This window comes from Ammospiza nelsoni, chromosome 2, assembly GCF_027579445.1.
Source record: "Ammospiza nelsoni isolate bAmmNel1 chromosome 2, bAmmNel1.pri, whole genome shotgun sequence".
Lineage (NCBI taxonomy): Eukaryota > Metazoa > Chordata > Aves > Passeriformes > Passerellidae > Ammospiza > Ammospiza nelsoni.
The window spans coordinates 97,762,998-97,775,758 of record NC_080634.1 but is presented as its reverse complement, the minus strand read 5'-3'; the positions used below and the strand labels follow the sequence as shown (position 1 = coordinate 97,775,758).

Sequence of the window (12,761 nt, the reverse complement as noted above, 5' to 3'; positions counted from 1 at the left end):
ATACAACAACATTACTTTATTATAGAGATTTCTATATGTTACAATATGATAATATTCTAATTGCTTTTGTTTAAAAACAGTCAACCAAACACACACACAGACATATGACAAAGCAACAAAAGAAACCCAAAAAGCAAGCCATACATATCCACTTAATAACTTTCAAAATTACTTATTTCAAGGGGACAAAGGGAATGGAAAGAAGAACAAACAGTTCATGTTCTTGGTAAATGAAATATTTTTTGAATCTTCATATTCTGTAAAATAAATTAAATACTTAGCAAAATGTCAATATGAGGAGAATCTGAAATTTTATGGATTACATGATTTGTCAGTTTTTTTCTACTGACTAGCTGGTTGCTCTTATATTTCAGTTAATCAAGATCACTGTGTACTTTCAGAATGTCTGTCTAATGAAAGGGATGTGAGTCTTTAACCCTGACTCTCTGTTGAGGTCACAGCTATGTACATGCCCAAAAACTCCCTTGGGAATATGAGCAGAAGGGAGGGCCAGAGAATAGATGTGGTCAGTGACTGAAAGCTGAGGTGTACTGTTCTACATTACTTGTATTAGATAAAGCCTGGGGAACCCTGGGATATCTGCAGAGTCTTCAGTTTCCTGTATTGATATAATTTATATTTCTGCTTAGTTTTCTTGTAACTGAACAAGAGGATAAAAAAAAAACTTGAAGTCACTTTAGTTTTTTATTCTAGACTGGAGCAAAGATGACTTCTAAGCCATGTCTTCTATTTCCCTAGCAGCTACAGAATAAGTGCAGAGCTACTGACAATCTTCTCAGGTTGAAAAAGTGGTAACTGCAGTTCCTGGAAACCTTCAGTTTAGCCCTGAAGGCCTGATTCATAGACTATTTAAGCATCTCTAAGAGTGTCTTGGGGCACAGATTTATAAACAAGAACAAGTGGTATTTCCAGACACACATCCATGTTAACTTCAATCTGCATTTTCTTCAAAGGCCATAAATGTCTCATTAGCCTCAAATTACACTCCTCTGCCAATACCAAAATCATTGTATGTGATCGTATCTGATTTCAGATCTTCCTTGACTTCTCTGTGTGGTGTGCTGCCAGAAGTTGTCATTTTGAACTGCAAATTCTGATTTGGATTGATTATTTTCGATTATTTGAATGAGTGATACTTCCAGCTAAGAATTTTTTGCAAGCAGTTTGTATGCATTTTTCTAATATTTAAAGGAGTAAATAAAAATATGGAAAAAGTACAACACTATAAGTGATAATAAATAAAGACATGACAAGTACAAGTCTTTCTGTAGACTCAGTCTGTAAAGGCATATTAAATAACTGACTGTATACATATAATTGAACATCAAACTAGTTTTGATATATCTAAAAACCTTTCTAGAATGCTTAGTTTTCTATTTAAGATTAATCCCTAATTGAGATCTGTGACTCTCTATTTACATCTTCCAACATTTTCAATCATGTATCTAACATCATATCATAGTCGTCACTGTTCACAAATTAATAGGCAGCATGCCTTCTTCCTTACCTCTCAATATTATTATTGAAAATTATTTTCTGTGTCATTGTGTATGAGTGTGTGTACATTTCACGTGTGAAACTAACCTTAGGAAAATGGTCATTCCGCTAGTAATGTTGATAAACTGAAATGTGTAATATTTTCTGCCTAACTGTGATATATTCTACCTAATTTTCTTGCCTAAACAAGATATTTTTGCTTTCCTTGCCTCAGTCTGGGTTCTTTGCTTCAGTAAAATAGCAAAACCAGTTGTCCCCAGGATGCACAGCTCCCAGAGCTGGAAGCTGGGGAAGTATGGAGAGCTGAGTGAAGCCCCGTTAATCCAGGAGGAAAGGGTTAGTGATCTGCTACTTATAGCAAATTAGACACACATAAGTCTGTGAGCTCAGATGGGATACACCTGAGGAAGCTGGTGAAAGAGCTTTAAACTGCTTTAAACCACTTACCAGCAGTCCTGCTTAACTGGAGAAGGTCATGTTGGTGGAAAATTAGCAAATGTAATGTCCATGCACAAGAAGGGTCACAAGGATGACCCAGGGAAACACAGGCCTGTCAGCCTGTCCTCGATGCTGGGGAAGGTCATGGAACAGATCATCCTGAATGATCATCACATGCTGTGTGCAGGACGGCCAGAGAATCAGGCCCAGATGATACTCACAAATGGGTTTACGAAAGGCAGATCCTGTTTGACTAACTTGATCTCTTTCTGTCATAAAGTAACTTGGCTGGTGGATAAGGGAAAGGCTGTGAATTTTGTTTATCCAGACTTCAGTAAAGCACTGGATACTGTCTCCCACAGCATTCTCCTGGGGAAATTGGCTGTTCATGGCTTGGATGGGTGCAGTCTTCACTGGGTGAAAAGCTGGCAGGATAGTCAGGCCCAGAGAGTGGTGCTGAATGGAGTTAAATCCAGTTGGCAGCTGGTCAGCAGTGGTGTTACCTAGAGCTCAGTATTGGGGCCAGTTTAATGTCTTTGTTGATGATTTGGAGGAAGGGATCACATGCATCCTCAGTAAGTTCACAGATCATACTAAATTGGATGGGAGTATTGATCTGCTGGAGCGTAGGAAGGCTCTGCAAAAGGAACTCGACAGGCTGGATTGACTGAGACCAGTTCTCTGAGGATTGATAAGGCCAAGTGTCAGGTCCTGCAGTTGGGTTGCAATGTTCCAGGCTTGGGGAACAGTGTCCTGAGAGCTGCTCAGCTGAAGGGGACTTGGGGGTGCTGTTTGAGAGCTGGCTGGTATGAGCCAGCATGTATCCAGGTGGCCAAGAAAGCCATACTATTTAGTACGTCACATTTTTTACAATTGCATATTCTCTCTGCTGTATCAGCTGAGGATTTCCTTCATGTTGTCAGTTTTGGTTCTCTCCCTGCTGGTAATATGTTCACTCTTGTTTATTTGTCATTCCTTTTTCTTTTCTTGTTTTGTTTTCTCTTTTTTGCTTGCTGTTTGCCCAGAAAATTTTTTTCTCTATCCATCTTTCATCATCTGGATCACTGTGTTTCCTTCCACCTTGTCAATTTTCTTAGTGCTGAATTCCACATTTCTTAGAATGTCATTACAAACTTCTGCAGTGTGGGTGTCAAGGGAATAAGGTCTGTTGCTCTTCCCTAAGCACAGATATAACTGGAAAATCAGATTTGTGCTGCATGATCAGTAAAGTGTGCTAAAATTAGGATGGGACAGAGCAAGAGGAATGCTACTCAAAATCAACCACCTGCTGCTGATTTCCATTGTTAAAGATGGTAGCAAAAATCAATAGGGAAAGTGATGCTTGAGGAGGAATTTTGAGAGACCCATTGCTGGCTGACCACTCTGAGTGCCAGGGAGCAGCTGACGTGGGGCTGTCCATGGGAGAGGATGACCCAGGAGCTGTGGGCACTGCGCAGCTGGCAGGGCAAGACTCTGAACTTCTAAGGTTCCCCGTTGAGGGTGGGCTGAGGACAGGGACAGGACTCTGCCACCACCCAAGAATTGTAAGGCCAGGCAGGGTGGGGAGTCAGGTCCAAGGTCTGCCTGGGGACCCAGTGAGGCCAAGATCCAGGCTGGGTGTGGGGTTGGGTGTAGGGCTTCCTGCCTTCATAACTTCCTCTGTAACTTCCTTCCATCGTAACTCAGGGACTGACAGACCTGGTGGTGCCCCCGGAGACATGAAAATTAGAGCTGTTAATGATTTGTCCTTCAAAAATGGTGCTGAAATTGCAAGTCCTAGAGAAAATGTCAGTAGAAATTTTGGTCCATCATACGTAATATGTATCTGGTATTTTTCTGGCCTCTGGTGTTCTGGTGTTTCAACAGTTTTGTGGTAAGAGTGGCAAAATGAAATTTCAGGAGTTTTGAGAGAATAAATTGTCATTCAGATTATTTTCCATGTCTGAGTCCTGACTGAAAACAGGACCTGCTTGTCCCCTTAAATATAATTTTGATATATACATGTGTGTTCATCCTACCAAATATAAGGTATCCGTGTCAGTTTCTTATAACAAGGAATTTTTGCTTGTGGAATTTTCTTACCTGTGAAATTGTTGTCTGTGCTTCTGAGTTGAGTAATGGGTAAAAGGGAAGTTCCTAGTTTATTTGGGCAGGTAGAACGTTGATGTGTGTTTATTTGTACACTTGTAATGGTTAGCATATACATGCAGGTGACTTGCATTTCATTAAACATTTTCAGAATTATTGTATTAATTGCCTTCTATTTAAAAATAAAAGTAAGAGAGTGCAAGCAGGTAATGTTACATAATTGTAACACTATGTAGGCCAAAAGCTGACTTAAGAGATTGTAGCATGCTTTCTTTTTTCTTTTAGCTTTCCATTGTTCTGTCAGATATAGGAAAAAAAAAAGAAAATAATAAATTTGTATCTCATTTTGACTGTTCTCACACTTGATTTGAACTAATCATTTATTGCATTCATTGGAATTTCTGAATTAGATGGAGGTAAATTAGGTTGTCATACAGAAAAGAAGTCATGTCTGTGAAAAATATTCTCTAGTTGTCAACTCATAGCAAAAAGAGATTATCCAATACAGGAAACAAAAGTAATGAATGGTTCCTGTGGGAGTGCAAAGAGGCTTAAAAAGAAGATTCTGTTTATTTAGGGCAGAAAATATCCTCAAGCTAGCACTTGAATGTGATACTCTTTCTGAAATCAGAAGTGTTTGGTCTGTAGTTTGGTTTGAAACATATAGAAAAGCAGAAAAATTTGTTTTGTGGAATAATCTTATGGCTTCAAGTTTAGCTCTCTTAACTTACGTATCTTTGGAAACACATAGCTGACTATGATATCTAAAGTTCATAAAACATTTGTGGGCCTTGTCATGGAAGTAGTGTGTGAATATAACTTTTATAGCCTTTTTTTTCTTTCATTTATTTATTTTTTTGTTTAAGGTTTATGCCAGCATAAATGTGTCTGTTGATTTGAATTGTTTGTTTTTTCTTGGCCGCAGGCTGACTGAGTGGGCTGGACTTCACTGAGAGGAGCCATTTCACTGGGGCAGTGGAATAACTGTGGATCTCTCACCGCTCTACTTGTCGGGAAGTGCTGTGTGTTGCCAGGATTAATTCAACACTGAAGTCTGGGATGGGCCTTAGGGGCAAACACTCCCTTGGTTCTTCTGACATTGGGATTTGTCTACAGCCAGTCAGCTGAGGCACCTACCACACATCAGCTTTTGTTTTTTTGTTGCCTGAGCAAAGATACATTTTCCCTCGCTTCATCTCCTTTTGACTACTTTTTTATTAGTTTTCATTTTCCTTGACTGAATAATTTCTCCTGGCCGTGGAAAAAAGAGCCCTGCTGATGTTGATTTAAATAATGTCGAAACCAATGGGACTCCTATGGCTGCCTTTGATCTTCACACCAGTGTGTGTCATGTTGAATTCTAACTTCCTCCTGTGGATAACTGCACTGGCTATAAGATTTACTCTCATTGATGGCCAAGCACAATACCCAGTTGTTACAACGAATTATGGCAAAATCCGTGGGTTAAGAACACCTTTGCCTAATGAGATCCTTGGTCCAGTGGAGCAGTACTTGGGTGTTCCTTATGCTTCTCCTCCGACGGGAGAAAGGCGGTTCCAGCCCCCGGAGCCGCCGTCGTCCTGGACGGGTGTCCGCAACGCCACGCAGTTTGCCGCTGTGTGCCCGCAGTACCTGGATGAGAGGTCACTGCTCAACGACATGCTGCCAGTGTGGTTTACAGCCAATCTGGATACTGTGGTGACATATGTTCAAGATCAAAATGAAGACTGTCTGTATTTGAATATCTATGTGCCCACAGAGGATGGTAAGTACCCTGAGACCCACACTGCGGTGTGCTCACCGGTTCAACTTATGAGGAGTGTCCGGGTCTTCAGAGCATCTTACTGAGTTTCATCCATGCTTTATCTATGGAAATGGATAATGCCTCTGAATATGAATTATTAATAATACTTTGTAGATTGAGTATGCTTGCATAGATTCTCTCTTACTTTTCAGTGCAACATCAACCTGCAGTTTGATTGTGAGTAGTGGCCAGGGTACGTCAGCCAGCCTTAAACTTACATCTAAAAGACAGCTGAGAATCATTCACAAGAGAGGAAAGGGAAAATACACTTCAACCTGAAGTAATATAGTAATTTTTCCATGTATGAATGGTACAAACGTACTGTTACATGCTAATTTTTAAAGAAGAATTTACCTATTGTTTTTCTTTATTTTATTACAAAATTTCTGGGCCTACTGTTAACTCTGCTTGATCTTAATAGATAATAGAAAATTGTTACAGGAATTCCATCAGCAGGAGCTTTTTTAGGATTTTTGTCTGTGAAACTTTTCAGTCCAGCTTATTTTTCTTCATTTGCTAAATTTAAAATGAAGTCAAGGTGATTTATTATGCAGATTTGAAGAGATGGCTTTAAGCTTTCATCTGTTTTGTGCAATACTTTCTCAAGAGAGCTACTTTAAGCCACTTTCTATAGACAAAAAGGAAGAACACAATTGGTAATACAGAACTCTTTGAACATTTGCATGATCTCAATCTTAAAAATTGTAGCTGTATGGCATGATGAATGTATCTTTGGTTGTTTTGAATAGTACTACTTCCTACAGGCAAGATAAACCTGTTTTCATCAGGCCCCAAACAAGCTAAGTATATTATTTCATAAGGAAATAAAAATAGTACTAGCGCTTATATTTAATATTCCACTAAAAGCTAGTTCTTTCTGCTAATTAGAATGCAGTTACGGATGTATAACATGAAAGATTTCTCCCAGATATGCAAATCCCCTTCACTTTTGCTGAGGGTTTGATTTACACAACCAAGGCATTGTTATTTCTCAGTAACCATACTCTAAATATGCAAATTTTCTACTTTGATTGTTATAATCCTTCTGCCTTGATTGGCTTCTTTACTCAGAATTTCCAAGCTGTCTGCCAGCAATAAACATACCACCTTCTTTTCCTGTTCCCATCAGCTGAAGCAAAAACTTGAAAGCTGAAAATAAAGGAGTAAGGTTTGGGAATACTGGGAGCTTTGCAAACGTAAATACTACCAAGGTGCTTAGAGGAAAAGTGCTGTGAAAGGAAAGCTGTGTTTATGGGACTCTGTGTGCACGAGTGTGTGTGCATGTGTGTGTGTGTGTGTGCCCCTGTGTGTAGACAAAGGAGCAGGTCTTTACAACTCAATTCTTTCCCTCTTCCAGTCTCATTGGACTCCTTCTTACTCCTTGGATCATGAAATAGATATTTTTTTTCCCAAATTTGTTTACGTTCTGGATTTTAGCCTTCATCTTTTAATTAGTCACTGGGGTAAGCTTGCCCTGAGAAAGCATTCTGGGTTAAGATTTTATTAGTTCTCACTGAAGGAACATCAGTTCTACTTGCTTGGTCTTATTTTAGAATGCAGTTTTAATAAATAATACATTCCTCCAATCTAATAATGGGGTGTTTCATTTATTAATTAGAGGATACAGGAGATTAGACATGGGAGAATATATGTGAACATCTAGGAAAAGAATATTTAATATCAAATGAAAAGGTGTAAAATATTGTGAGCTGAAGGACTAGCAACCTATAACCGTCATCTTGCTATAATAGCTAATGACATTTGCTGTTAGATGCAAAGTAGAAAGGACTGAGAAACTTAATTTCACATTTTGTAGACATTTTTGTCCAATTACTTTTACAAAAAGCCTGGTTTGCTCTTCCTGGTTTTATATTTTCTTTAAATAACATGTAAATGGTATGGAGTTGCTTTTATATCTCCTGTTGAAAATACAAACACATGCATAAAAAATGTAGCTGAATAATGAGATGACAAGGTTTGTGTTAGTGATGAGCTGAAGTTAAGTTTGCTCCTCTACAGTATGAATAACACTTTTAAAATATTCCATTGGGAAACAAGAACATTAAAAATGAATTAATTAAGTACACAATGTTTTAATTGTATGTTGTTTATCTTATCACTAATTAATAAATCTCAGAGGTTTTTAGTGAGGAATATATGTGATCTTCTGACCATAAAGATTCTTCACGGGAACTGACCTACAAATCAGATGCTCTGAGTTAGTGTGTCTCCAAATCACTCTAAACAGTCATAAATAGTAGTGCATACAATCTGATTAAAGATGTTATGCTTCATTATATGAGTCCTAGTTGGCAAAAATTATCTATGTTGTTATGGAAACAGACCATGAAATTAGTTTTTGAAGCAAGATTTCAAAGTGAGTGACTTTGAATTAAATTCACATTTTCAATTCTTTCTTCAGTATAGATTGATTTAAAAGAGCTTTGAAATTGTTTTCTAGAAGAAAAGGTGGCTGGAATCATCCAAACCTAATAAATGCTCTGATTATGAAACTTACTCTGAATAATTTTTTTTCACCTTTTTTTTTAACTTTGGAGAAAAGAATAGAGCAACAGCTAATGAATTAACTGCAGTCATTTGCAGTGCTTACTTCAAAGCAATTCTGGTGAATAACTAAACAAAAGCTCAGGTTTGGAGATTTTTTTCATTGTTTTGTTTTGTTGCAGTTCTTTTTCATTATATAGCATTACCTATTTCTTATTATTTTTGTGGTTTGGTGAAAGAGAACCAAATTTTGACCATGTACTTTCAATAAAGGGTTGACTAATAAACGTACAAATAAATGACTAATAAATATATCCTTCCATCTGATTTCAGAATTGCTTCACTAGAATCCTTCCATGATAAACTAATAGGAATAAGAGCAGAATACAGTCACTTTAACTAGACAGATAAGTTTAGTTAGGTGTATTACAAGATTTTGAAATGTTACTGCTGTGTCTGAAGAAGTACCAGGAAATTAAGTAACATAAATCTATAGTTCCTTAAAATAGTTTGAGCTTCTAGGTTAAGAAACTAAAATAATGTGTTACATATTCTGCTGTGTCTGTATTAATCCTAGCCTTTCTTTAGACTGAGAAGATGCTGGATTTCAAATGTCAGATAGCAGGAGAATCCCATCAGAATTTCCTATGTTAACATGTCCTTACAAAGCAAAAACTATCATCCTTTTTATGGGTTGTTTTTTTCATTTTAGGTGAAAATATTATTTATCACACAAGTCAATATACATACTTAAAAGAATAATACTGCAATTCTGTCTTGTAGATTTTTATTCTTTTGCTGTTTTTCACTAGACAAGTGTTGTTTGGTGTCCCTTTCCTTACAGTAATACTTCTATTTCAGAGTATCTAAGATAGCTGGAGATTTTCACTGTATGTTTTCTTTCACCTTTGGAAGGGAAAAAAAGTTGCAACCACTGTGATCCATTGAGATTTTTTATTTTTTGTTCATAAGTATAAATAATATTGCAGTTATTTTAAAGACACACATGCAAGTAATAAAATCTAAGAATATTTTTTTATTTTATATGTCAAACCTATAGTAATAATAAATTACTCAGAACTGAAGCAAATAAAATATTTATAGTGAAACTATAATTTTTTTAAATTTTGCTTTCTAAACACTTGGCTTGATGTGCAGTATTATTTTTGTGGGTGTATATTGTCTAGGCTGCTTTTGCAGTTACTATGAACTGTAATTTTCCACAAGAATACTTGAATGTCAGTTTTGAGGAGGTCATCTAGGGAGATGATATTGAGGACAGTGTGTTTATTATATCTTCAGTCTGAATATGGGTTTATCTACAGTGGAAATGCTAGATTGAAGAGGACACAGACTGTTAATCGGCTGTGCTTAATCCCTGTCCTTTATCATTTGAATCTGTGGGTTCTGAAGGAGATTGCTAACTCCTATCATAACCGGGATAAAAAAGTATAACAAGAAAAAAAACCAGAAAAGATCCTTAATTTGTATTTATTTCATTATAAACTTCAAAATTTTATTAATAACAAAGCAAGATTTAAAAACAAATCAATACAGTAAAGCAAAAAACAACAAAACTCAACAAGAACAAATAATTTTATGTCTGTCTAAAACCTGCTATGCTCAGATCAAAAATGAAAATAATAAAGGTTACTTTTTGTTGTCTTTGCTTGATAATTAGGAAGCATATATACTTTTTACTTATTTTGGCATATGGATAGAGTGAATATTTTACACAGGGGTGGGGCTTTTTATCCACTATGTATCTGTTGCGGGTTAACTAATGAAGGATTTAGCATCTTCTTGTTTCTTGCTTGTTTCATTTACTTCAGAATAAATACAGCTGAAGTGACAACAAAAGGTGGGAGGCCATGACACTTATTAAGGCTGAATGGGTAGGTGATAATTTTTCTTTAGATTATTGGAACTGAGGTTTGCCCAGGATTTAACTGTGGAATTCCAGTAAGAAAAAAGTCTTGTGCAAAAGCAGAGAGATAACTGTGCTCCTTCTCTGGTAGAGATTGACTAAATATACCTGCAGCTCTTGACTCTGTCTATTTGACTGAGAAATAACAAAATGAAAAATTTGAGCAAAGCTGATTGAGAAGATGAGCCTCAGACTGTCCCTTTTGCATATTATGAAATGAATAATTGCTGCTTAATATATAATTGAGTGCTTACAGATTTCTTCTTGCAATTGCTGTTGAGTACAATGTCTTTAATGTGGAAAAAACGTTTTTATCAAAATTATCCTAATAAAATGTAATTGATAAAAATTTGGGTTTTTTTCTTTGAGGCAAAGAAAAAGATAGTGTAAAGATTAGGCTCTTCATTTTGATGGCATAGAATAAAAAAGTAAGCTAATCAATGGCCTCTTTGTTACCATGAGAAATAAGGGATCAAATGTAAAAATAGGGTCATACATAAAAATAGTGTCACAGTGAGCAAGATAGTTGCAATATCTTCAACATAATTTTTGTTGAATTATTAGAAGGTGATGCTAATAATAATAGTAACTTGTAATTTCCAAATAAACTCAATTTTCTAGACAATAGATTTTCCTAAACTTTATGTAGTTTTAGGTTTCAGTATATGTATATCAGACACTTTTCAGGTAATCTTAAAATTTTGATTGTCCTATTATCTCTTCACTACTTTTGTAAATATAAATAGCTACTTAAGAAATCGAAGCAAGGATTTATGTATATAGCTTTAAGGAATTAAGAATCCAATATCTCTTGTATATATGTTTATAGTTTCTATTGTTTCTCAAAATCTTTACTACATATTTTTTAAATTAAATTATAATTTCTGTAATTGGCATAGGAGCATATAGTTTTACTTATGTTTTCTGACATATTTTAAAAGCAAATTAAATAAATTTATTTAATTCTAAAAATATTTTAAATTTGTTTTAAATCATACTTAGGACTTCTATAGAAAATAATGTTTAAACAGTTTCAGATTGCAAATAACGTTCTTCTGAAAAAAAACCAAGGAGGAAATAAAACTTTATTTTCAGTTTCAGTATTGCCATTGGTTTTGTTGGTGACTGGTTTATTTTTAACCCCCACCCATTCAGTCATCTTTTTTTCTACTCTGGAAAACTAAAATTAATTATTACAATTTTATTATGTAAATCCATGTCAGCTTATAAAAACACATATAAAAATTACATAAAATAAGACATATCCTTTCGTAAAATGATTGTATTTCTTTCCAGGGTGAGAAAGATTGATAATAGATAATAATTACAATATAAAATGGCAATGTTGTAATTATTGCATATAATACCAGTTGAACATAAATATATACTTTTTAGGATAAGAGAGAAAATTGCTCTCCATTGTGAAAGATAAACTCCCTGTTGTGTCAGACTGCCTCAAGCCAATTCTTTCACTGTTAGGGTCCAATATATCCCCTCCTCCTAATCCAGAAATATTGTGGCATCTGTGAGAAAGGAGGAGGCATATGTCTGGCTGTTCTCTGCCTACCAGGATAAAGCTGTGGGTAATCCAGGCCCTCATTTCACATTCTTGCTTTTAACAGTCGCAAATACCTTCTGACACCAAGGAACAGGACTCTAATCTAGATGAAATAAAGTTCTTAAATCCTTAGAGATAAATTCAGATTTAGTTACTAATTTCAAAATGCTGTCCTTTCCCCCAGGAGCTGCCCATTCCACAGGCACTTTACAGGATTGCACCCAAATGGCCTTCTCAGGAACTGATATGCACTGAAGCCTAGCAAGAAGACTCAGCATTCAATATGACTTTAGTTAATCCCAACAGGATTTTTGGCACCATTTCCTGGAGTCTCATCATTACCTCATATTGAAAAACCTGCTAGAATGGGGGGGGGGGGGGGGGGGAAATGTCCTTTAAAACACGATGAATCAATGTTTCTTGTGCAAACGCAAATTAATGTTATCCTTTTAGTTAAAGAACAGTGCCTTTGGAATTGTGGAGGCTGTGCCATTTGGCTCAGTGTCACAGATGAAAAAGTCTTTAGTCATGTGAGTGATGAGACAGATCAGAATTAACTTAATTTTGTCCACTGACTCCCGCTTGTCTATTCGGGGTGCTTTTCGGTTTGGTTTGGAATTTTTTCCTGCGCGTTTGCTTGGGGTTTCTTCTCTGTTTTGTTTGGGGGTTTTGTTTTGTTTTTAATGCAGCTTTACTCTTCACTCCTGAAAAACGTGTCTTTTTAAGCTGCTGCTGTTCTCTGTGTGTCTCTTTGCTTGCTGTCAAAACACAAATCAGTGTGATAGCTGCTAACACTGAGGCAGTGCCCCTGTCCTAGGGCAGTGCAGTGGGCCCTTGGCAGGGCTCTGGCTGGTGAATAGTGCAGAATATGTGCAGCCACATCTGATCAGCGTCTTGGCCACATCATTTGTATCAGCTTTGGT

General features: G+C 36.3%; 1 protein-coding gene across 2 annotated transcripts in view; it reads left to right on the top strand.

The window, feature by feature from the left end:
• NLGN4X (neuroligin 4 X-linked) overlaps nt 1-12,761 on the top strand; it is a 165,159-nt gene that overhangs the window by 45,762 nt on the left and 106,636 nt on the right. For both annotated transcript variants that reach the window (XM_059493859.1, XM_059493858.1), the window contains exon 3: nt 4,970-5,809. In XM_059493859.1, the coding sequence (XP_059349842.1) occupies nt 5,338-5,809 (472 nt within the window). In that variant the 5' untranslated portion in view covers nt 4,970-5,337. The remainder of the gene's footprint in view (nt 1-4,969; nt 5,810-12,761) is intronic.